This window comes from Capra hircus, chromosome 5 (genome assembly GCF_001704415.2).
Source record: "Capra hircus breed San Clemente chromosome 5, ASM170441v1, whole genome shotgun sequence".
Classification (NCBI taxonomy): domain Eukaryota; kingdom Metazoa; phylum Chordata; class Mammalia; order Artiodactyla; family Bovidae; genus Capra; species Capra hircus.
In genome coordinates, this window is record NC_030812.1 from 97270508 (window position 1) to 97297918 (window position 27411).

General features: G+C 37.3%; 2 protein-coding genes and 1 pseudogene across 2 annotated transcripts; all 3 read left to right on the top strand.

Annotated features, from left to right (window-relative positions):
• LOC102179642 lies at positions 8196-9373 on the top strand (annotated as a pseudogene).
• Positions 16686-17600, top strand: LOC102179923 (taste receptor type 2 member 31-like). Its single transcript, XM_013964192.2, is given in 3 exon segments — positions 16686-17167; positions 17169-17287; positions 17290-17600. Coding segments are annotated over 3 exon segments (912 nt in total).
• On the top strand, positions 24991-25908 carry LOC102169653 (taste receptor type 2 member 31-like). Its single transcript, XM_005680875.2, has one exon. The coding sequence runs from the start codon at positions 24991-24993 to the stop codon at positions 25906-25908; it is 918 nt and encodes a 305-aa protein (XP_005680932.1).

Sequence of the window (27411 nt, forward strand, 5' to 3'; positions counted from 1 at the left end):
GTTATCAACAAGAGCATGTATTAATCCACTTCTGAAGACAATATTTCATTGACCCTTTAACTTGGCCTTCCTTTCTAAATTTTATATTCCTATCGACCCTAAAATTGCCAATTTGATGGTGGTTCAGTTGCTAAGTCGTGTCCTACTCTTGCGACCTCATAGACTGTAGCCTGCCAGGCTTCTCTGTCCATGGGATTTTCCAGGCAAGAATGCTGGAGTGGATTGCCATTTCCTTCTCCAAGGGATCTTCCCAACCCAGAAATTGAACCCGGGTCTCCTGCATTGCAGGCAGATTCTTTACCAACTGAGCTATAAGGGAAGCCCCCAAACTTAGTACTTTTTAATGGCTTGTTAAGTTTAATGCAGCTTGAAAGTTTAAAGGTAAGCTGTAATGGGTCTGAAAATTACCATATTGGCAACTTCTCAACTACTTTTTTAAGCAATTTGCTAGTGTAAGTGTTCTATTATGTAAGAAATACATTCAGAATGCAAGGATTGAATCCAAATGATCGAACCCTAAACACGAGAGAAAAATTACAACTCGATGAAAGTCTCATGTTTGCAGGCTAACAAATTGAGTTTAGTCTTTCTGCAGGAACTGAAGACTTCTGCGTCACATCAGGAACTGAAGTTTAGTGGAAACTGTTATGTAGGTACTAAACTCATTAAAAGGAAAACAATTGTAATAGCTGATATCAATGATTAGATCCCATAATAAAACAGCAATTTCTGAATCAAGACTGTACATTCAAGCATCAAATATATATCATACAGAAGGAAATCATTAGCTGCAACATCAAATTGTGTTTGTTTCTGGGCTCTCTATTCTGTTCCATTGAACTATGTGTCTGTTTTTTATGCCAATACCATCTGTTCTGATTATTAAAGCTTGAACTATAGTTTGAAACCAAGATGTGTGATGCTCCCAGCTTTGTTCTTTCTCAAGATTACTTTAGCTGTCCACAGTCTTTTGTGTTTTTTCTATTTATGTGAAAAATACATAAAATTATAATTTTAAAATTATAAATTTATAATAATACTTCTATATTAATTTAATTAACATTTTAATTAAACTCATAATTTTTATGGAGCTTGCATTCAATCTATAGCTCTCTTGGTGTGGTATGGATATTTTAACAATATTAATTCTTCCAATCCATGAGTATGGAATAGCTTTCTACTTATTATTTTCTTCACTTTTTTCAGTTTCTTTGAATTTCTTTGAGGTTTCAGTGTACAGATCTTCCACCTGATTAGTTAAATGATTTCTGAGGTGTTTTATTCTTTTTGATGAAGTTAAAATGAGATTGTTTTTCTAATCTGTATTTCTGATATTTCATTTTAATGTATAGAAATGCAACTGAATTTTGGATATTGATTTTGTATCTGGTAAGCTTCCTGAATTTATTAGTTCTAAAAGTTTTTGTTTTGTGTGTGGAGTTTTTAGTTTTTAGTTTTTTAGCATATGCGATTTGCAAATAAAGACAGTTTTGCTTCTTCCTTTTCAATTTGGGCACATTTTAGTTTTTATCTTGCCTAATTGCTATGGCTAAGACTTTTTATATTATGTTGGGTAAACCATGAACAGTATGAAAAGGCAAAAAGATAGGACACTGAAAGATGAACTCCTCAGGTCAGTAGGTGCCCAATATGCTACTGGAGATAGTGGAGAAATAACTTCAGAAAGAATGAAGGGATGGAGCCAAAGCAAAAACAACACCCAGTTGTGGGTGGGACTGGTGATAGAAGCAAGGTACAATGCTGTAAAGAGCAATATTGCATAGGAACCTGGAATGTTAGGTCCATGAACGAAGGCAAATTAGAAGTGGTGAAACAGGAGAGGGCAAGAGTGAACGTCGAGATTCTAGGAATCAGCCAACTAAAATGGACTGGAATGGGAGAATTTAACTCAGATGACCATTATATCTACTATTGTGGGAAGGAATCCCTTAGGAGAAAAGGATTAGCCTTCATAGTCAGCAAAAGAGTCTGAAAGGCAGTACTTGGATGCAATCTCAAAAACGACAGAATTATCTCTGTTCGTTTCCAAGGCAAACCATTCAATATCAGAGTAATCCAAGTCTATGCCCTGACCAGTAATGCTGAAGAAGCTGAAGTTGAATGGTTCTATGAAGACCTACAAGACCTTTTAGAACTAACACCCCAAAAAGATGTCTTTTCATTATAGGGGACTGGAATGCAAAAGTAGGAAGTCAAGAAACACTTGGAGTAACAGGCAAATTTTGCCCTGAAGTACAGAATGAGGCAGGACAAAGGCTAACAGAGTTTTTCCAACTGGTCATAGCAGTTGACCAGAACGCACTGGTCAGCACAAACACCCTCTTCCAACAACACAAGAGAAGACTTTACACATGGATATTACCAGATGGCCAACATCAAATCAGATTGATTACATTCTTTGTAGCCAATGATCTCGCAGCAGCAGCAGGCAAAGATGGAGAACCTCTATACAGTCAGCAAAACAAAACCAGGAGCTGACTGTGGCTCAGATCATGAACTCCTTATTGCCAAATTCAGACCTAAATTGAAGAAAGTGGGGAAAACCACCAGACCATTTAGCTTTGACCTAAATCAAATCTCTTATGATTATACAGTGGAAGTGAGAAATAGATTTAAGGGACTAGATTTGATAGACAGAGTGCCTGATAAACTATGGACAGAGGTTCATGACATCATACAAGAGACAAGGATCAAGACCATCTCCAGGAAAAAAAATGCAAAAAAGCAAAATGCCTGTCTGAGGAGGCCTTACAAATAGCTGTGAAAAGAAGACAAGTGAAAAGCAAAGGAGAAAGGAAAGATATACCCATTTCAATGCAGCGTTCCAAAGAATAGCAAGGAGAGATAATAAAGCCTTCCTCAATGATCAATGCAAAGAAATAGAGGAAAACAATAGAATGGGAAAGACTAGAGATCTCCTAAAGAAAGAGATAACCAAGGGAACATTTCATGCAAAGATGGGCTCAATAAAGGATAAAAATGGTATGGACTTAACAGAAGCAGAAGATATTAAGAAGAAGTGGCAAGAATACACAGAAGAACTTTACAGAAAAGATCTTCATGACCCAGATAATCACGATGTGTGATCACCTAGAGCCAGACATCCTGGAATGTGAAGTCAAGTGGGCCTTAGGAAGCCTCACTACGAACAAAGCTAGTGGAGGTGATCAAATTCTAGTTGAGCTATTTCAAATCCTGAAAGATGATGCTGTGAAAGTGCTGCACTCAATATGCCAGCAAATATGGAAAACTCAGCAGTGGCCACAGGACTGGAAAAGGTCAGTTTTCATTCCAATCCCAAAAAGACAATGCCAAAGAATGCTCAAACTACCACACAATTGTACTCATCTCACACGCTAGTAAAGTAATGCTCAAAATTCTCCAAGCCAGGCTTCAGCAATGCATGAACCACAAACTTCCAGATGTTCAAGCTGGATTAGAAAAGGCAGAGGAACCAGACATCAAATTGCCAACATCCACTGGATCATCGAAAGAGCAAGAGAGTTCCAGAAAAACATCTATTTCTGCTTTATTGACTATGCCAAAGCCTTTGGTTGTGTGGATCACAATAAACTGTGGAAAAATTCTGAAAGAGATGGGAATACCAGACCACCTGACCTGCCTCTTCAGAAACCTGTATGCAGGTCAGGAACAACAGTTAGAACTGGACATGGAACAACAGACTGGTTCCAAATAGGAAAAGGAGTACGTCAAGGCTGTATATTGTTACTGTACTTATTGATCTTATATGCAGAGTACATCATGGAAAATGCCAGGCTTGATGAAGCACAAGCTGGAATCAAGATTGCCAGGAGAAATATCAATAACCTCAGATATGCAGATGACACCACTCTTATGGCAGAAAGTGAAGAACTAAAGAGTGTCTTGATGAAAGTGAAAGAGGAGAGTGAAAAAGTTGGCTTAAAGCTCAACATTCAGAAAACTAAGATCGTGGTATCTGGTCCCATCACTTCATGGCAAATAGATAAACAGTGGAAACAGTGTCAGACTTTTTTTTTTTTGGGAGGGGGGGCTCCAAAATCACTGCAGATGGTGACTGCAGCCATGAAATTAAAAGACACTTGCTCCTTGGAAGAAAAGTTATGACCAACCTAGACAGTATATTGAAAAGCAGAGACATTAGTTTGCCAACAAAGGTCTGTCTAGTCAAGGCTATAGTTTTTCCTCTAGTCATGCATGGATGTGAGAGTTGGACTATAAAGAAAACTAAGCACCAAACAATTGGTGCTTTTTAACTGTGGTGTTGGAGAAGACTCTTGAGAGTCCCTTGGATTGCAAGGAGATCCAACCAGTCCATCCTAAAGAAAATCAGTTCTGATTATTCATTGGAAGGACTGATGCTGAAATTCCAATACTTTGGCCACCTGATGAGAAGAGCTGACTCTTTGGAAAAGACCCTGATGCTGGGAAAGATTGAAGGCAGGAGGAAAATAGGCCGACAGAGGATGAGATGGTTGGATGGCCTCACCGACTCAATGGACATGAGTTTGAGTAAACTCTGGGTGTTGGTGATGGACAGGGTGGCCTGGCTTGCCGCAGTCCATGGGGTGGCAAAGAGTCAGATATGACTGAGTGACTGAATGGAACTTAACTGCAAAATCCCTTCATTCTTGCCAAATACTGCAGGTTAGAAGGTCTTTGTCACACTGACGGGGCGAGGATTATAAGTCCCAGGTCTGTTTCACATTGCGTGTGTGTGTGTATGTTAGTCACTAAGTCTCACTTTTTGTGATCCCATGAACTCAATCCCACCAGGCTCCTCTGTCATGGGATTCTCCAGGCAAGAATACTGGAATGCGTTGTCAGTTCCTTCTCCAAGGGATCCTCTCAACCCAGGGATTGAACCTGGGTCTCCCAAACTGCAGGCAGATTCTTTATCATCTGAGCCACCACACTGAGGTGGAGGGAATTATATAGGGTATGGCAATCAGGGAGCAGTAATCATGGGGAGTATGTTTTCAATTTTGGTGCATTCTAATTGATTAGAATTTTCTGTGTCATGTTCTTGGTATTATATCTAAAAGGTCTAACTCAAGTTTACAAAAGCTCTCTGCTTGTTTTGCTAAAGGTTTTAGTTTGAGTATTTGTAGTTAGGTCTAAGATCAATTTAGACAATCTTTATGTGGTAAGAAATAATGGTATAAATTCATCTTTATGAATGTGGGTATCTAATGAAGTCCTAGCTTCATCTGTTGGAAAAATAAAGGCTATTTCTCCCTTGATTGCCTTGACACCTTTTTTGAAATCAATTGCTCATGAATGTAAATGTTAAGATGGATTTTCAATTGTGCTTAACTATTATATATGTCTGTCTTGATGAAAGTGCTACTCTATTTTCATTGATGCCATTTAGTGGTTAGCTTTGATATCAGGAACTGCAATCGTCTAATTATGTTCCTTTAAAAAAAAAAAAACTTCCTTGTCTCTTCTGGGAGCTTTGTATTTCCATATACATTTTAAGAATAGTTTTTCAGTTTTCTGCAAGGATTTGTGGGATTTGATAGAGATTGTCGTGAATATATAGATAATCTCTTGACTTGGAAAGAGTCTCCTCATTCCAGATTTTAGTTCAGTTGTTCTCTTTCCTTGCACAGCTCTCTTATCAATTTAAAATGTAATTTGGCAATTTATTCCCGTTATCCTGGTCATTGTAGGAGAAAATCTTGCCTTTTTGCACTTGCTCTCTTTAACTCATAAGCAGAAGTTCTAACAGGTTAACTGTGAAGTATCAAATGACACAGGATCAAATGAATAAGCAACAATCTCTGGAAGAGGATATCATTATTATCTGCATTTTGACAGTAGTTTTAAAACAGAGTAAAAGATCAGAGATTGGTAGCAGGAAATCTGGATTTTCCATTCTGTCAGTCCGGCTCCAAGATCCTCTCCTTAAAAACTTCTACTATAAAAAATGAAACAAGAGAATCCAAAAGTACACCTGATTTCAACATCTGTTCTTCTTAAAAAAATTTCAGCAGTCAAAAATGAATTAAATGAGAAAAATAAGACTGAATATTCATATATGGAAAAGTTTTGAATGTGCAATGGATGAAGTGCCCAAGAAATATTGACAAAATTAATATATTTAAAAATTAATATTTAAATATTAACTAAATTAGATAGTTAATTAACTTTATTAAAGACCTAAGCATGAGAGTTATTTTTGACAGCTTTAAATGGTGGAAGGAAAAGCCTGCTGGGAAAAGAGATCACAACTAGGTGACCTTCCCGACAGGAGCCAGCGTGAGGAATCCCGCCCGTGGCAAAGGTCATGAGGAAGGAAGCCTGACAAAATGCAAAGGCGGGGATCAGGCTTCAGGGGTTCCCCCTGGAATTTCCTGAGCATCTAACCCCAAAATCAGAGTCTGCCTGCTTTACTATATTATGCTTTTCACTTACTCTTCTGACATTAACAGGGGGCTGTCCCCCCACCACCTTTTTTTAAGAAAAAGTTAATTTAGAGCTTTTAGATAATAAGTCTCCTGGGCATAATAAGAGTGTTTCAATCCAAAAACCCCTCTGATGGCTCTCTAACTTGCCTTACCCAGACTTTTACAACTACGTATGTGGTTGTTTACAGGCCCCCAACTGTGAGAGGTATGGGAAGCCTAAAACATTAAGCCTTTCAACGAGTTAAAAGTTATTAGAGTAGTGCTGGTGTAGGATTTCATTATTGGGCCAATGCTTGTTGCTAAGTTCCCATATCTCTTATCCACTGTACACCTGGGAGCACATTTGTTAACATAGTTAGAATGTAAGAAAAAACAAATGTAGCCTTGAAACTAACCACATCAGACTTTTGAGCTAATTGGTTCTTTCTTTGTTGTAACTGGCTGCACCTTTGCTTCCTGAAAACGTAACTGTTTGATACTTTCTGAGACTGACATAGATTAGAAATATAAAGAAAAAACACTTCAAGGGAAAATAAGTTTTCTGGTTGAGCAGCCTTTATCAAAAGAGGGTCTTAAAATGTTCACAGGCCTCCAAGGCCAGAAGATAATGTACACAACATCATTTGTGGGAAAGATATAAAAGTCCTTTTGAAAATAAAGTTATTGGGGCCTCTCTCACCAAAGCAGCTTGGTCTCCCTGTGTCTTCTTTACTCTATTTTCTGGCTGAATTCCCATCTGGGGCATGGAGGCTCTCCATATCTACTTACTTGCCCTGGCTTCTAAGATGCATATGAGAGGTAGCCCAAGGGGGAACACCCTCCACTATCCACTATTCTACTAGGCCAGTGGCCTAACGTAGATGGTGCAAACCTCTTGTCTCGAGGTTTTATTAATTCTCCACATAAACCAAGTTATTTAACATCTTTTCTCCATTAATTTTCCTACTACACTATTCTTTCCTAATCTAATCTTATATTTCTAATTAAACAAATCTCTCCTTGCCGAATCCATCCACCCTTCGAATTCCCTGGATCCACCAGTGCTGGACCCCGGCACCTCCCCAAGACTCACTTCAGTTTTGGAAATTATAGGAAAATAATTTCATCAGTGAGATGAATGTGCGTTTGGTTGAGTTAATGTGTTCATAGGCTTATAAGCAATAAAGTTATATATAACCAGCTTATAGGGTGTTTTTGTCTTCTTGGGGTCCCCAAGAAAATCTTGGATAGTTTTGATAAGAAAAGCTTGAACTATTTCTACATAAATCCAGTATTAGAAAAAAATCCATTGGAATGATGATCCTGGTTATGATCAAGCTCCATCTAATAGTTTAGGCTTTCTCTGTACATTCTATGTATTGCTTTTTAAAATTTTACTCACTAACAACTAAATTTGTTAAGTACAAATTATGGAGAGGTTAAACAGGGAAAAGTTGCAACACAATATGTCCTTATTTGCATGCTGGCAAATGAGATTTCATCTCTTCATTAAAATTATGAAGTAATTCATTCCATGGCAAGGACACAGAATGCATAAAGAGGAGTCAATTTGACCTGTTAGGGAATAGAAATTATTTCATCAAGATAACAGTAAGCTCTTCTATTAGCATATGCTAGTAATTTCCTGCTTGACATTGGTCACAGAAGTTAAAAGAAAGGAGAACTTCAGTGCCCATCCAGAAATCAGATGCACAAAGAATTTAAGGTCAGACTATTGAAGGAATCACAACCATGACATTAGAATAGGCTTTTTTTCTAGACATGATAACTTTACTATTGACCATTTTTTCCATCCTAGTATTAACCAGAGTTTGTTCTAGGAAATTTTGCCGGTGGCCTCATAGCACGGATGAATGGCATTGATTGGGTCAAGAGACAAAAGATCTCCTCAGCTGATGGGATTCTCACTGCTCTGGCAGTCTGCAGAATTGTTTTGCTCTGGGTAATGTTAATGAATTGGTACTTAGTTGTGTTGAATCCAGTTCTATATAGTTTAAAAGCAAGAATTATAGTTCATATTGCCTGGATAGTAAGCAACCATTATAGCACCTGGCTTGCTGCTAGTCTCAGTATATTTTATTTGTTGAAGATAGCCATTTCTCCAGCCTAATTTTCTTCACCTGAAGTGGAAAGTTAAAAGTGTCATGCACATAATACTTCTGGGAACTTCATTCTTCTTGGTTTTTCATGTTGCAGTGATATAGACAATGAGGCTATCCAGACAAATGAATACGAAGGAAACATTCCTCAGAAGACCACATTGAGGGGCAGTTTATGGCTTCCACGTGTGACTCTGCTTACGCTGCTGCTGCTGCTGCTAAGTCGCTTCAGTCGTGTCCGACTCTGCGTGACCCCATAGACAGCAGCCCACCAGGCTCCCCCATCCCTGGGATTCTCCAGGCAAGAACACTGGAGTGGGTTGCCATTTCCTTCTCCAATGCATGAAAGTGAAAAGTGAAAGTGAAGTCTCTCAGTCGTATCTGACTCTTCACAACTGCATGAACTGCAGCCTACTAGGCTCCTCCGTCCATGGGATTTTCCAGACAAGAGTACTGGAGTGGGTTGCCATTGCCTTCTCTGCTGCTTATGCTGGGAAATCTCATACTATGTCCCTGATATGTTTTCTGCTATTAATTGTTTCCCTGTGGAAACATCTCAAGAAGATGCAGCTCAGTGGTAAAGGATCTCCAGATCCTAGCACCAAAGTCCATATAAAAGCCATGCAAACTGTGATATCCTCTCTCTTGCTGTTTGCCATTCATTTCCTGGCTCTAATGGGATCCATTCGGAGTTTTAAAAGGCAGCAGAAGGAACCTGTCTTTTTGTTCTTTGAGGCTCTTGGATTCCTCTGTCCTTCAAATGACTCATGTACCCTGTTCTGGGGAAACAGGAAGTTAACAAAAGCATTTCTGTCATTTCTTTGGCGGCTAAGGTGCTGACTGAGAGAAAAGAAATAGGTGGACATCATGTGTCTTCCAGCAAAAAAATAAGTTGATGGTGTTTGTAAAATTTTATACTTTCTGCTGCTTTTTCTAATGTGACTATAGCTGAGTAATTTCTAAAGGTTAACATGCAAAGTCTTTTACTCAAGCTTATGATGAAAAGTATATATGTGAGTGTTTATGAATGATACAAAACTGATGATAAGTTTATGCTACCACTAACCAATATTTTTCAGATAAACAGTCTAATTTTACAAAATGTATAATTTCAGGGTTATGAAGCAATGTGTATTTGACATGTATATTCTATGCTGTTGTCTTCAAATGAAGTATTTATAATCTGTATTTACATCTTTTTAAGAATTGAGCTTATCTCAGGACATTATTGCTATTTTCCATTGAAATTAGTATCACAATGTGCTTAGCAAAGATGCCCGCAATAAAATTCAAATGTAACAAATATTTTTAGATTAAAGTTTATATGTGTGTATAATTAACTGTACTAAAGAATATATGATTTTTACTAGTAGTCAAAAAACAGAAAAAAATCAAATACTACAGTGAGGATGAAGAAGAAAAAAATAATTACGATGTCTTCATAGCTGCTATATTTCACATGCAGTTAGGAAAATTATTTTTTAGAGGTGTCAAATTAAGAAGACCCCTTTTCAAGTTGCAATCTGGTGTCAAATTGCTCAGTTTTCGGGACTTCCCTAGTGGTCCAGTGGCTAGGACTCTGTGATCCCAAAGCAGAGGGTCTGGGTTCCATCCCTGGTCAGTGAACTACATTTAGCCTGTCATAACTAAGAGCACTCAAGCGACAACTAAAGATTTCACATGGCTCAAGGAAGATCTGAAGATCCTGCATGCTGCAACTAACACCAAGTGCTGCCAAATAAATATTTTTAAAAAATTTCTCAGTTTTCCCCTAAACCAAAATTGGGCCTCTGAATTGTCAATCTTCTCCTCCATTTTGCTACCTAAAAATTCATTTTAAATTTCAGACAAAAGATTTAGGTCTTCCCAATCTTAAAAATACATTCAGTGTAAGAATAGTAAAAAAAATTATGATGCTTAATTCAATGATATTTCTACATGTATTAGAATGGTGTCTATGATGTCTATGTCATAATTATAGGATATGTCTTGGAGATCTGTTTTAATACAATCTTGTGGAAAATGATGACATAGAAAATGTGTTGACATATAGTAGGATTGCTAGCAAGTTTCACTATAGGAAATTTATAACCTTGTTCAACAACTGAATTTCTATGACTCTATTAATTCTTGGTATTAAGATATTATAACAACATTATCTAAATGTTAAGATAAATCATTTCCACATCTGAATTACTCACTATTTTTAATCACCTGTCTGCTTAGTGGAACATAAGCCTTATCATGTGAGGATCATGCTTATCATGTTTTATGCTAACTTTCCAGTACATAAAAATCAGTCTACAGGAGAGTTTATATGAAAGATATTCTAATGATTAATTGGATTAAAAAAACTACATGAAAGCTGGAAACAAGTGAAAATGAAACTCTTCACAAAATCTGCAGGTCACATGGATTTCCTGGTTCTGTTTCCTCAACATTTAATTGCTTCTACACAAATCTACACAATCTCAATTCCAGTTTCTGCATTAGAGTAGACAAATAGGTTCCAAAGCATTAAGTGACTCAAATTCAGTGTACATTTAATATTGTTCTCTAAGGGTATTGATATGTCTGAGCACACTTCTCTAAGTAGTTATCCAAGGAATTAGGCTGATCAGAAGTTGGTCATATTTAACATGTGGATTTGGATGATTGCATGGAGTTTTCTCCGTTCAAGGAAGCTGGGAGAAAAAAAACATAGGCAGGACAGTCCCTGAGGAGAGTATTGGGGATGGGCCTAAAATATTGCACAAATTTTTCACTTAAATAACATTGTTCAGGTTTTGATCACCTTGCCACAACCAAAGGTAAGGGAGGCTGGGGAATGTGCTCACTCTCTAGCCCAGAAATAAGAGACAGACATGGAATTGAGGACATGGACGTGGGAGAGCCTTTAGTCACATTTCACTTGAAATAGCAACACATTACTGTAAAAGGAAAGAAGTTCCTCCCTTTAGAAGCATGGTGTATCTTCTTCATGTCATTTTGATAATATGCACACACCCTTACATCGGTCTTGAGTTTTTTTTCTATTTCTTCATAAATTCCAAAGGATTCAAGTTCACACTTCATATTTATATCTTCATAAAGTCATAACTGACTCTGTACTATAGTACTTGTAGCCTCCTAATGTATATTTCCAGCCTAACTTGCTTACAGTTTTTGACTTAACTACTGTGATATTCTGTACTAATATTTGTAGCTATATTTCCTGGCACTTGGGTGTGCAATTTGAACTATGAATAACTTCCTTACATTATTTCTATATGTGTGTGTGTGTTAGTCACTCAGTTGTGTACGACTCTTTGTGACCCCATGGACTGTAGCCCACCAGCCTTCTCTGTCAGTGGGACTTCCCAGGCAAAAATATTGGAGTGGGTTGCCATTTCCTTCTCCAGGGGATCTTCCCAACCCAGGAATTGAATCCAGGTCTCCCGCATTGCAGGTGGATTCTTTACTGTTTGAACCACCACATTATTTCTATAAATGAAATTAAATCAACAAAATACTTTATAGGTAGAAGGATCTTATTGATGAGTGACAAATAAAGGCTGAGTTATATAATATTTTCTAGCAATTACTATTCAAAATCTAAAATATTTGCATTCAAATATGCAGCTCACGGGGCTTCTCAGGTGGTGCTAGTGGTAAAGAACCCGTCTGCCAATGGAGGAGACATAAGAGACGTGGGTTCAGTCTCTGGGTCAGGAAGATCCTCTGGAGGAGAGTATGGCATCCCACTCCAGTATTCTTGCCTGGAGAATCCCATTAACAGAGGAACTTGGTGGGCTACAGTCCATTAGTTTGCAAAGAGTTGGACATGACTGAAGTGACTTAGCACGCACTCAGCACATGTGGCTCAGAGGAGACCAAAGTACAAATTAGTGGAAACCAGTTTGTTTTATTTTTGCATGTTTACATACTGACTTCATCGTTTTAGTCATTTTCAGAAATGGGAAACTGCACTGGTGTCAAGGATAAGTGGACATCATTAATGTTTACTATAGAAATTATATTGTAACAGTGTAAGTCATAAGAAAGATATTCATGAAGCTTTGTATCTGTTACAGAATTATTTGGTTTAACACTGAAATTTCAGTATAAGGAAAATAAGCTACTTTTTTAGTGAAGATCTGAAACTATATCAAAGCAGAATTTTGGCTGTACTTTCTGGAATTATGATGAACACTTTAAAGAAGGCATCACAAATGGATTTCAGTCTGCAGCTGTTTGATCATAAAGTTTTCAGTGAAGCACAATATCACAATTTCATCAAAATGTGAACTGGAATTAAGGTCTCTTTCTGGCAGTGGCAACTCGTCTTAGGATTGCTGAGAAATGGGCTCACTGGATGGATAAACTGTAAACTGCAAGTGGATCAAGAATGAGAACGTCTCATCAGCGGATTTCATCCTTTTCTGCTTGGCTGTGGCCAGATTCATTCAACTGTGGGTAATTTACAGTGGGGCTTTTTCCACATGTGTATGCTACCAGAGTGGAGAAATAGCTCCAGAAAGAATGAAGAGGATGAGCCAAAGTGAAAACAATGCCCAATTGTGGATGTGTCTGGTGATGAAACTAGAGTCCAGTGCTGTAAAGAACAAGATTATATAGGAACCTGGAATGTTAGGCCCATGAATCAAGGTAAATTGCAAGTGGTCAAACAGGAGATGGCAAGAGTGAACATTGACATTTTAGAAATCAGTGAACGAAAATGGACCAGAATGGGCAAATTTAATTCAGATGACCATTATATCTATTAATGTGGGTAAGAATTCCTTAGGAAAAATGAAGTAGCCTTCATAGTCAACAGAAGAGTCTGAAATGCAGTACTTGAGTGCAAACTCAAAAACAAAATGATCTGTTTCCAAGGCAAACCATTCAATAGCAGAGCAATCCAAGTCTATGCCCCAACCATTAATGCTGAAGAAGCTGAAGTTGAACGGTTCTATGAAGACCTACAAGACCTTCTAGAACTAAACCCCTCAAAAGATATTCTTTTCATCATTGGGGACTAGAATGTAGAAGTAGGAAGTCAAAAGATACCTGGACTAATGGGCAAGTTTGGACTTGGTGTACAAAATGAGGCAAGGCAAAGGCCAACAGAGTTTTACAAAGAGAACCCATTGGTCATAGCAAACACCCTCTTCCAACAACACAAGAGATGACTCTACACATGGACATCACCAGATGATCAATACCAAAATCATATTGATTATATTCTTTGCAGCCAAAGATGGAGAAGCTCTATATGGTCAGCAAAAACAAGACCAGGAGCTGACTGTGGCTCAGACCATGAACTTTTTATTGCCAAATTCAGACTTAAATTGAAGAAAGTAGGGAAAACCACTAGGCCATTCAAGTATGACCTAAATCAAATCCCTTATGATTATAAAGGTGAAGTGACAAATAGATTCAAGGGATTAGATCTGATAGAGTGCCTGAAGAACTATGGACAGAAGTTCATAACATTGTTCAGGAGTTCAGCTCAGTCCGTTCAGTCACTCAGTCAAGTCCGACTCTTTGTAACCCCATGGACTGCAGCATGCCAGGCTTCCCTGTCCATCACCAAATTCCAGAGCTTGCTCAAAGCATTCTTTGTAGTCCAACTCTCACATCCATATATGACTACTGGAAAAACCACAGCTTTAACTAGATGAACCTTTGTCAGCAAAGTAATGTCTCTGTTTTTTAATATGCTGTCTAGGTTGGTCATAACTTTTCTTCCAAGGAGCAAATGTCTGTTAACTTCATGGCTGCAGTCACCATCTACAGTGATTTTGAAGCCCCTAAAAGTAAAGTCTGATACTGTTTCCACTGTTTCCCCAACTATTTGCCATGAAGTGATGGGACCAGATGCCATGATCTTCGTTTTATGAATGTTGAGCTTTAAGCCAACTTTTTCGCTCTCCTCTTTCACTTTCATCAAGAGGCTCTTTAGTTCTTCTTTGCTTTCTTCCATAAGGGTGGTGTCATTTGCATATCTGAGGTTATTGATATTTCTCCTGGTAATCTTGATTCCAGCTTGTGCTTCATCCAACCCAGCATTTCTCATGATGTAGTCTGCATATAAATTCAATAAGCAGGGTGGCCATATACAGACTTGACGTACTCCTTTACCTATTTGGAACCAGTCTGTTGCTCCATGTCCCATTCTAACTGTTGCTTCTTGACCTGCATACAAATTTCTCAGAAAGCAGGTCAGGTAGTCTGGTATTCCAATCTCTTGAAGAATTTTCCACAGTTGATTGTGATCCACACAGTCAAAGGCTTTGGAATAGTCAATAAAGCAGAAGTAGATGTTTTTCTGGAACTCTCCTGCTCTATTGATGATCCAGAGGATGTTGACAATTTGATCTCTGGTTCCTCTGCATTTTCTAAATCCAGCTTGAACATCTGGAAGTTCATGGTTCATGTATTGTTGAAGCCTTGCTTGGGGAATCTTGAGCATTACTTTGCTAGTGTGGGAGATGAGTGCGGTTATAGTAATTTGAGCATTCTTTGGCATTGCTTTTCTTTGGGAACAAAATTAAAACCGACTTTTACCAGTCCTGTGTTCACTGCTGAGTTTTCCAAATTTGCCGGCATATTGAATGCGGCACTTTCACAGCATCATCTTTTAGAATTTTAAATAGCTACACTGGAATTCCATCATCTCTACTAGTTTTGTTCATAGTGATGTTTCCTAAGGCCCACTTGACTTCACATTCCAAGATGTCTGGCTCCAGGTCACACCATTGTGGTTATCTGGGTCATGAAGATCTTTTTTGTATAGTTCTTCTCTGTATTGTTGCCACCTCTTTTTAATATCTTCTGCTTCTGTTACGTCCATACCATTTCTATCCTTTATTGTGCCCATCTTTGCATGAAATGTTCTCTTGGTATCTCTAATTTTCTTGAAGATATCTTTAGTCTTTCCCATTCTATTGTCTTCCTCTATTTCTTTGCGTTGATCACTGAGGAAGGCTTTCTTATCTCTCCTGCTATTCTCTGGAACTCTGCATTCAAATGGATATATTTTTCCTTTTCTCTTTTGCCTTTTGCATCCTTTCTTTTCTCCATTATTTGTAAGGCCCCCTCAGACAGCCAGTTTGCCTTTTTGTATTTCTTTTTCTTTTCTTTTCTTTTGCATTTCTTTTCTTGATCACTACCTCCTGTACAATGGCATGAACCTCCGTCCATAGTTCTTCAGGCACTCTGTCTACCTGATCTAATTCCTTGAATCTATTCTCACTTCCACTGTATAATTGTAAGGGATTTGATTTAGGTCATACCTGAATGGTCTAGTGGTTTTCCCTACTTTCTTCAAGTTAAGTCTGAATTCGGCAATAAAAAAATTCATTATCTGACTCACAGTCAGCCCCCCTCTTGTTTTTGTATTGGTTATCAACAACCAGTTTTTATCGTGTGTTGGTTTTCCTGGGGTCCCCAAGAAAATCTTAGATGTTTTTGATAAGAAACTCATGAATTCTTTCTTTGTAAATCTGGCATGTGTATTGGGTTTTAAAATTTTACTCACCAACAACAAAATTTGTTGAACACAAATTACGGGGAGGTTAAATAGGGAAAAGTTGCAACACAATATGTTTTTATTTGCATGCTGGCAAATGAGAATTATTATTTTGTTTCAACATCAGGTAAGAGATAACCCATCCCACAAATGTGAGTGCAAGGACACAGAGTGCATGAAGAAAAGTCAATATGAGCTGTTAAGTAAGTAAGTAAGTAAAGTCACTCAATTGTGTCCGACTCTTTGTGATGCTGTGGACTGCAGCCCACCAGGTTCCTCAGTCCATGGGATTCTCCAGGCAAGAATACTGGAATGGGTTGCCATTTCCTTCTCCAGAGGATCTTCCTGACCCAGGGATCAAACCTGGGTCTCCTGCATTGAAGGCAGATGCTTTAACCTCTGAGCCACCAGGAAAGCCCTATGAGCTGTTAGGTAATAGCAATTATTACATCAAGACAGTACTGAGCTCTTTCATTTACATATGCTGATACCTTCCTGCTTGACATTGGTCACAGAAGTTAAAAGAAGCAAGAACTTCACTGCACATCTCCAAATCAGCTGCACAAAGAATTTGAGGTCAGAATATTGAAGGACTCATTACAGTGATATTAGACTTGGCTTTTTTTTTTTTTTCTAGACATGATAACTCTACTATCAACCATTTTTTCCATCCTAGTTATAATACAATTTGTTCTGGGAAATTTTGCCAATGGCTTTTTAGATCTGGTGAGCTGCGTTGACTGGGTTAAGAGACAAAAGATCTCCTCAACTGATGTGATTGTCAGTGCTATGGCAGTCTCCAGAATTGTTTTGCTCTGTGTAATGTTAATACATTGGTATTATATTTTGCTTCATCCAGCTTTATATGGTTTTAAAATAAGAACTATTGTTCATGTTGCCTGGACAATAAGCAATCATTATAGCACCTGGCTTGCTACTAGCCTCAGTATATTTTATTTGTTGAAGATAGCCAATTTCTCCAGCCTAACTTTTCTTCACCTGAAGTTGAGAGTTAGAAGTGTAGTCCTCATGATGCTTCTGGGAACTTCATTCATTTTGGTTTTACAAGTTGTAGTTATAAGTGTAAGTGGGACTATGCAGAGAAGTGAATTTGAAAGAAACCACACAGAAGACCAAACTGAGGGATATTTTATGGCTTTCACATGTGACCCCACTTATTCTAGGAAACCTCAAACCCTTTACTATGTCCTTAATATCTTTTATGCTACCAATCTCTTCTCTGTGAAACATCTCAGGAAGATGCAGCTCAATGGCAAAGGATTCCAAGTTCCCAGGACCAAGATCCATACAAAAGCCATGCAAACTGTCATCTCCTTTCTCTTGCTATTTGCCTTTTACTTTCTGGTTCTAATCATATCAATCTGGAGTCCTAAAAAGTTGCATGAGGAACCGTTTCTCTTGCTTTTCCCAACAGTTGAAGTCATCTATCCTTCAGTCCACTCATTTTTCCTGATTTGGGGAAACAGAAAGTTAACACAGGCCTTTCTGTTGTTTCTGAGGCAGCTGGGGTGCTGGCTGAAAGACAGGAAATAGGTGGGCATCATGTGTCTTCTATCAAAAAATGAATGGATGGAGTCTGTCATGTTTTATACTTTCTATTCCTTTCTTAATTCTGTATGTCATTGAGTAATACCCACAGGTTTACCTAGAGAAGCTTTTCACCAAAGCTTATCACAAAAAGTGTATTTGTGTGTGTGTTTAAGAAAAATGGTGTTTACTTTACCATTAACTAAGGGAAAGACTAGAGATCTCTTCAAGAAAATTAGAGATACCAAGGGAACATTTCATGCAAAGATGGGCTCAATAAAGGACAGAAGTGGTATGGACCTAACAGAAGCAGAAAATATTAAGAAGAGATGGCAAGAACACAAAGAAGAACTGTACAAAAAGGATCTTCACGACTTGGATAATCACAATGGTGTGATTACTCATCTAGAGCCAGACATCCTGGAATGTGAAGTCAAGTGGGCCTTGGAAAGCATCACTACGAACAAAGCTAGTGGAGGTGATGGAATTCCAGTTGAGCTATTCCAAATCCTGAAAGATGATGCTGTGAAAGTGCTGTACTCACTATGCCAGCAAATTTGGAAAACTCAGCAGTGGCCACAGCAGTGGAAAAGGTCAGTTTTCATTCCAATCCCAAAGAAAGGCAATGCCAAAGAATGCTCAAACTACCACACAATTGCACTCATCTCACACGCTAGTAAAGCAATGCTCAAAATTCTCCAAGCCAGGCTTCAGCAATACGTGAACCGTGAACTTCCTGATATGGTTTTTGAAAAGGCAGAGGAACCAGAGATCAAATTGCCAGCATCTGCTGGATCATGGAAAAAGCAAGAGAGTTCCAGAAAAACATCTATTTCTGCTTTATTGACTATGCCAAAGACTTTGACTGTGTGGATCACAATAAACTGTGGAAAATTCTGAAAGAGATGGGAATACCAGACTACCTAACCTGCCTCTTGAGAAATCTGTATGCAGGCCAGGAAGCAACAGTTAGAACTGGATATGGAACAACAGACTGGTTCCAAATAGGAAAAGGAGTACGTCGAGGCTGTATATTGTCACCCTGCTTATTTAACTTCTATACAGAGTACATCATGAGAAACGCTGGACTGGAAAAAGCACAAGCTGGAATCAAGATTGCCAGGAGAAATATCAATAACCTCAGATATGCAGATGACACAACCCTTATGGAAGAAAGTGAAGAAGAACTAAAAAGCCTCTTGATGAAAGTAAAAGAGGAGAGTGAAAAAGTTGGCTTAAAATTCAACATTCAGAAAACTAAGATTATGGCATCCAGTGCCATCACTCCATGGGAAATAGATGGGGAAACAGTGGAAACAGTGTCAGACTTCATTTTTGGGGGCTCCAAAATCACTGCAGATGGTGATTGCAGCCATGAAATTAAAAGACACTTACTCCTTGGAAGAAAAGTTATGACCAACCTAGATAGTATATTCAAAAGCAGAAATATTACTTTGCTGACTAAGGTCCATCTAGTCAAGACTATGGTTTTTCCTGTGGTCATGTATGGATGTGAGAGTTGGACTGTGAAGAAGGCTGAGCGCCGAAGAATTGATGCTTTTGAACTGCGGTGTTGGAGAAGACTCTTGAGAGTCCCTTGGACTGCAAGGAGATCCAACCAGTCCATTCTGAAGGAGATCAGCCCTGGGATTTCTTTGGAAGGAATGATGCTAAAGCTGAAACTCCAGTACTTTGGCCACCTCATGCAAAGAGTTGACTCATTGGAAAAGACTTTGATGCTTGGAGGGATTGGGGGCAGGAGGAGAAGGGGACGACAGAGGATGAGATGGCTGGATGGCATCACTGACTCGATGGATGTGAGTCTGAGTGAATGGGATGGGAGTTGGTGATGCACAGAGAGGCCTGGCATGCTGCGATTCATGGGGTTGCAAAAAGTCAGACACGACTGAGCGACTGAACTGAACTGAACTGAAGATTTTTCAGGTAAGCGATATAATTTTACAAAATATTGTGCAGTTGATCAGGATAATGAAGCATTGTCTTTTTCACATACACCCATTGTTTGGATGGTAACTACTCTGAATTTTAAATTACACACTGAGGATGTATGGATGTCAGATTTGGACTATAAAGAAAGCTGACCACTGAAGAATTGATGCTTCTGAACTGTGGTGTTGGCAAAGACTCCTGAGATTACCTTGGACTTGAAGGAGAGCCAACCAGTCCACCCTAAAGGAAATCAGTCCTGAATATTCATTGGAAGGACTGATGCTGAATCTGAAACTCTAATACTTTGGCCACCTGATGGGAAGAGCTGACTCATTTGAAAAGACCCTGATGCTGGGAAAGATTGAAGGCAGGAGGAGAAGGGGATAACAGAAGATGAGATGGTTGGATGGCATCAGCAACTCGATGGACATGAGTTTGAGTAAGCTCTGGGAGTTGATGATGGACAGGGAAGTTTGGTGTGCTGCAGTCCTTGGGGCCGCAAAGAGTCAGACACAACTGAGCAACTTAAATGAACTGAACTGATGTATGTTTGGGATAGATATTATTTCATCATGGATTCTTACTTCATAGTCAATAGAAATTAGAAATGTTGTTAGGAAAGGAGAACCACCTTGAATTCAAAAATAATAAACATTTTGTGTGTATTATATATGTGTGTAATAAATTTCACTGAAGAATATTAGATTTTTATAAGTAGGCTAAAACTTTAGAAAAAAATGAAGTCCTATGATAGGGGTGAGCTTCCCTGGTAGGCCAGACAGTAAAGAATCTGTCTGCAATGCAGAGAGACCCAAGTTTGATCCCTGGTTCCGGAACATCACCTGGAGAAGGAAACGGCAAACCACTCCAGTATTCTTGGCTGGAGAATTCCATGGACAGAGGAGCCTGGCGGGCCCCAGCCCATGGGGTCACAAAGAGTCAGACATGACTGAGTGACTAACACTTCCATGATAGCGGTGAAGAAGAAAAAAAATAATCATGACTTGTTTTTAATGCTGTAGCATTATGACACTCAGGAAAATAATTTCGTACAAATTTTGTATTATGATTAAAACTATATAATGAAATGTTAATATATGTAATATATAATAGAAGTTTTGTACCTTAGAGAATTTTTGTACTGTGTATTAGGATACATATATAGGAATGCCCCTGTCATTATTGTTCTGAGTAACTAGAATTAAGACATCACCTGGATTTCCATCATTGGTAAGATGGATATAATAGAATGCTTGTATAAAAGAATGCTATACAGCAATGAAATAAAAAGTAGAGCTATATGATGTCAATAGAATTTATATAACAAAAAAATTAACAAACTAGAGCTATATAGATAATAATGCACATTGGAAATTGAGGAGAAATATCAAGATTAAAAAATTCACTGGAATTCCAGACATACAAAGCTAAAAAATAGGTCGACTGGATAGTTTTCAAAGCATTACATAAGTGACAAAACTCTGAAGTAAAACAAATTAATGATTACTGTAGCAATTTGGAGTGTATGGAGGGTGGAGAGAGAAAAGAAATAATATCAATAGAAAGGAATATATGGGGGAGGGTCTAGATACCTGGCAAAATTCTGTATTATGAGTCAAATGTGAAAGTAGTATTAACACTATAATTTTTTTATTCCTATGCATTTGTGTTTCCTTTTAATCTCTATAGGTATTATGTTTTACAATAACGAATATGTGTAGAAAGCAGAAAAAGAAATTATTAAAAATAATATTAACCTGAAACCACATATGCTCATAGATACCACTGTAATTAGAGTTCTTTTTGAATAAAGAGAAATACAGGGTTATGGTAGTATGAAGCCTGAGTTAAAATTTAAAAATAATTTTAATTAATAGAAAAAAAGGAAGACATGATACAAGAATTATAAATCCACATTATTTGTGCCTTTTAAAAATTATTAATTTTAATTGAAGGATAATTGTTCCACAATATTGTGTTGGTTTCTGCCAAGCATCAGCATGAATCAGCCATAGGTATACATGTGTTCTCTCCTCCTTGAACCTCCCATTAAACTTCCACCTCCCATTAAAATCTCAAATTCAAAATATCTTAGTTTTCTTAGACACTTTTGTTTTCAAATATCCACTCACTCCCAGGTGGTGCTAGTGGTAAAGAATCTGCCTGCCAATGCAGGAGATTCAAGAGACATGAGTTCAGTCCCTGGGTTGGGAAGATCCCCTAGAGTAAGGAATGGCAACCCATTCCCATATTCTTGCCTGGAAAATCCCACGGACAGAGGAGCCTGATGGGCTACAGTTCATGGTGTTGCAGAAAGTTGGACACAACTGAGCACACACAGACACACGCACCTTTTGAGTGCAAAATTTAGTGAATTTCCTATGAACTAAACCTAGATATAAAAATATGATAGTTTATCTTAAAATTAAATAACAATTTTCTGCTTCCATCCATAATCAATTGCACACTAAGAATGTGTGTGTATGTGTATGCACACATGTGTTGATGCATATGTTTTTGTTGTTATAAATTTTTTAGTTCCTTGTTAGAGAAAAAAAGACATAGAAAGGTAAATTTGGTAAAACTCAATACACATTCAGTGGAATGTTTGAAAATATTTGTGCATATGTTGTTGTACATTGACTGCTTAATAAATTACCTAGATTTAACCACAGTAGCTAGAAACATAAATAAGCAGGTGAGAGAACTTAGCTTGCTAATGATGGTATTAAAGTATGAAAGAAGATTGTATAGTGTATTATTGTATATATATCTTCATTTCCATATGAAAACAATAAAAGCAAAGTACTTTTTGAGGTAACTTTAGCCATAATTGTCAGAATGTAAGTAAAGGAAAATAACAGCAAGTAAATCATTAGAGTATGTCAGTTTGACATTGTTCTTGATGACATAGTAGGTAATGATAGTCTTTCATGCTAGCTCTGATGCTGAGCATGATTGAAGTACCTAATAGGAAAGATTGGCTAGTGTTCACCTGTCACAGTGAATTTTGCCACTTTGAAAACTGGATGATATCACATCTATCAGAGTTCTCCCGTTTCACTGCTGCTATCGTCATTATCATGAGCTATGTCATTTAGTGATGCTTATAAATGTAATTTGGACAATATCTATGTAATTTCCTAAAGATTAACATTATCTTGGCCTAGTGAAGAGAAAAATTTAAGTCAAAATGAGTATATTTATAAATTAAAAATTTTAGTTTAACATGTATTACTTGCACAAATTATTTCATTTACTAAATTAAATTCCTTTAATAAAAAAGATAAAGTAAATAACCTTTATGAGCAAGCTCTTAACAGAGGGCTTTAGAGTGTGCTCCAGTATTCTTGCCTGAAGAATCCCATGGACAGAGGGCTACGGTCCATAGGGTCGCAAAGAGTTGGACATGACCGAAACGATTGAGCACGCGTAGGATACCTATAGGATGGTGTCATTGTCATTGATATACTATAGTTTGCTCATTTGAATGGTGTTTTGAGATCAAGTTTTGTTCCTTGACTTTCCCCATAATGACAGACAAGCTATTATAAGAGAAAAGTTACTTACATTATCTCTAGTAAATGAGGTTTTTGAGAAGCAAATATGATGTCAAAGACAAGAATATTTGTAATATATAGGGATATATCTAGCAAATACTGATTACTATTATTATAATCATCAGAAGGAAGATTATTCTGGTAAAAATAGTATGTTTCCTTTAAACTTCAATTACTGAGATTCACTTGTAAGAAGTTATTTTTAATTTTTGAATTATTTTCAGTTGCCTACCTTCTTTCACCTAGACCAAGTTGAATTATTGTTACTTTTTATGTGTTTTCTTCTTTGATTCTACAGTCAATTGAGGCTGCTGGTTACAAAGATGATGATAAAATTTTATTCCCAAAATCACAACTTTAATTCTGAAAAATGGCTCTTAGAAACTCCTACTTGGGGGTTTTCATGCTTTTTAAAATTATTTTAGGGAACTCAGAGGTGAAAATTTGGTAGAGGATCTTTCTTGGTAACTATTTAAGTAAGCCAAATTCTATTCTTTCACACATTATAACGAAAGATTATATCAGATTTACAATAAAAGAAGAAACAGTCACTCTTGTTGGCAGGAAAATCACATACTAAGTCATTTTAAAGAAATCAAAATGTTTTTCGCAATGTTAGCTGAGGACCAGTGTGATAATAGAAGCTGGCATTTATTGCAATGGAAAGGAAACCACAATAAAAACAAAAAAGTACTTCAAAACTATTAGTTTTCAACCCATTAATCATCAGTAGTGGTATTTGGGATGGGAGCTTTTTTCGCTCAGAAGAAATGTGAAGCACAAAAGATAAGGACTCTATTTTTTTTAATCTATGAAATTCATAGTTGGCATTTGGGGAAATGCATTGATTGGAATAATGAACTGAACCAACTGGGAAGACACTGGAAACTCAACTTCATTAACCTAATTCTCACCAGCTTACCCATAACTAGGATATGTTTCTTAATCTTAGTACTGGTTGATTAATATCTACTTTGATGCTCTATGCAGAGCTACATAACACTGGTCAAACTGGGAAAAATAATATTCAATTTTGTATAATGATCCACCACTTGAGTGTCTTGTTTGACATATGCCTCAGCATCTTCTCTTTCCTAAAGATAGCTACTTTTTCCCATCCTCTTATTCTGTAGTTAAAGTGGCAGTTTTTGTAATTTCAAGGCAGGCTCAGAAAGTATTTCAGTTTAGTTTCCTAAAATGAGAGCTAGAAATCATAGTGCATGGTTTCAGGAACAGAACTCAGTTCGTGGGTGACTAAAAATAGTATCAGTTGTCCAATATTGCCCACTTATTCAGCTCTCCAATGTCCACCCTTTATTCCACATGTAAAATTTACAAAAAGATCCTGATTCTGTCTAAAAAGAAAAAATAGTTTCCAACACTATATTAGGTGTCTTTTTTGCATTACAAATCACTAACGTAGAGCATAGTTATGATCAAGCTTGATCAACTCATTTAAGCTTTCACTGTGCGTCCTCTGCATTGGGTTTCAAAATTTTCCTCACTAACAACAAAAGTCGATGAACACAAATTATGAAGAGGTAGACAGGGAAAATTTTGTAAAACGATGAGTCCTTATTTGCATCTGGCAAATGAGAATTCATATTTTACTTCAAAGTCACTTATGAAGTAATCCATCCCATAGTAGGGCACAAAGTGTATGAAGAGAGCTAATTTGAGCTGCTAGGAAATAGCAGTATTTTTCATCGAGATGTCATTGAGCTCTTCCAATATTATTTCCTGGTGCTTGTCTGCTTGACATTCATCACAGAGTTTGAAAGAAATAAGAACTTCACTGCACAACCGGAAATCAACTTCATAAAGAATTTAAGGTCAGAATATTGAAGGAATCGCAACAGTGACATTAGACTTGGATTTTTTTAGACATGACAACTTTAGTATCGAGCATTCTTTCCATTCTAACGGTGACAGAATTTGTTTTGGGAAATTTTGTGAATGGTTTCATAGCACTGGTGAACTGCAATGACTGGGTCAGGAAACAAAAGATCTCCTCAGCTGATGGGATTCTCACTGCTCTGGCAGTCTGCAGAATTGTTTTGCTCTGGACAATATTAATAAATTGGTATGCAACTATGTATAATCCAGCTCTATATAGTTTAAGAACTGTTATCCGTGTTGCCTGGACAGTAAGCAACCATTTTAGTAACTGGCTTGCTACTAGCCTCAGTATATTTTACTTGTTCAAGATAGCTAATTTCTCCAGCTTAATTTTTCTTCACCTGAAGTGGAGAGTTAAAAGTGTAGTTCTCATGATGATGTTGGGGACTTCAGTGATTTTGATTTTTCAGGTTGCTGTGTTAGGTATAGATGAGACTATTCAGACAAGTGAATATGAAAGAAACATCACTGAGAAGACCAAATTAAGGGACTTTTTACACCTTTCAAATATGACCCTGCTCACACTAACAAACTTCATACCTTTCACTATGTCCCTGACATCTTTTCTGCTGCTAATCTTTTTCCTGTGGAAACATCTCAGGAAGATGCAGCTCAACGGCAAAAGATCCCAAGATGCCAGCACCAAGGTCCACACAAAAGCCATGCAAACTGTCATCTCCTTTCTTTTCCTGTTTGCCACTTATATCCTGACTGTAATTTTAACAATTTGGAATTCTAATGAGCTGCGGAAGGAACCGGTCCAAATGCTTTTCCAGGCCCTTGCAATCACCTATCCTTCAATGCACTCATTTATCCTGATTTGGACAAACAGGAACTTAACACAGACCTTTCTGTCATTTCTATGGCAGCCAAGATGCTGGCTAAAAGTAAGAGGAACTAGGTAGAGACATGTCTTCTCGCAGAAAATTAAAGGATGAAGTCTGTTACAGTTTATACTTTCTTCTGCTCTTTGAAAAAATGTGTTATAATTGAGTAAATATCCAAAGGTTTACCTAGAAAAGTCTTTTACCCAAGCTAATAACAAAAAATGTCTTTGTGTATGTTTATGAAAGATATAAGAAAGATGATAAAATTGCATTCATGCATTCTAAGTGACTTCATTCATGTCCGACTCATTGAGACCCTGTGGACTGTAGCCTGTCAGGCTCCTCTGTCTCTGGATTTTCCAGGCAAGAATATTGGAATGGGTTGCCATTTCCTTCTCCAGGGAATCTTTCTGACCCACAGATTGAATCCTAGTCTCCCATGTCTCCTGAAACGGCAAGTGGGTTCTTTACCATTAGCACCATTTAGGAAGCCCTGATAATAATATTACCATACTATTAACCAATATATTTCAGATAAGCATTCTAACTGTACAAAATATTATGTGACATTCTTCAGAATTATGAAGCAATGTGTGTTTCACCTACGTATTCTATGTTATCACCTTCCAATTGAAAAATTTATGATCTAAAGTTATGAATTTTAAAGAACGGACAACTTAGGAATTCATCATTATTTTCCACTCTAACTAGCACCACAGTGTGTTTAGATTCTATTGTTTGAGCTTCCAGTTGTTTGGATGGTAATGATCTTCAATTCTAGATCACACACTGAAGATATGTATTTGAGATAGATGTTACTCCATCATCACTTACTTCCATCCATCACTTACTTTATGTTTATTCAAGAGTAATTAGTTGGGAGAATGGCATTGTAACATGTATACTATCATGTAAGAACTGAATCGCCAGTCTATGTCTGACGCAGGATACAGCATGCTTGGGGCTGGTGCATGGGGATGACCCAGAGAGATGTTATGGGGAGGGAGGTGGGAGGGGGGTTCATGTTTGGGAATGCATGTAAGAATTAAAGATTTAAAAAAAAAAAAAGATATTGAATATAAAAAAAAGAGTAATTAGTAACATTGTTAGGAAAAGATGCCTAAAATAAAATTCAAGAATAACAGTCATATTTAGATAAATTTTACATATGTGTACAATCAACTCTATAGAGGACTATTATATTTAATACACAGACAAGCTTAGAAAAAAATCAGTTCTGTTATATGGATGAAGAAGAAAATATTAATCATTGCTTGTTTTCAGTGCTAGTATATTTCCACATGCAGTAAGGAAAGTCACTTTTTATAATTTTTAACTAAGAAGACATGTTGAAATGGAGATCTGATGTCAGATTATTCATTTTCCTGCTAAACCACCTGGGGTTTCTTCTTCCATTTTGCTACCTAAAAATTCCTTTTAACCTTGAGACAAGAAGACACAGATCTTCCCTGTCTTAAAAATGTATTCCATATAAGAAAAGTAAAGAATTTTGCTATATGATTGAATGGCTTTTCTGCATGTATTAAAGTAGTATCTATGCTGTCTATGTAATAATTATAG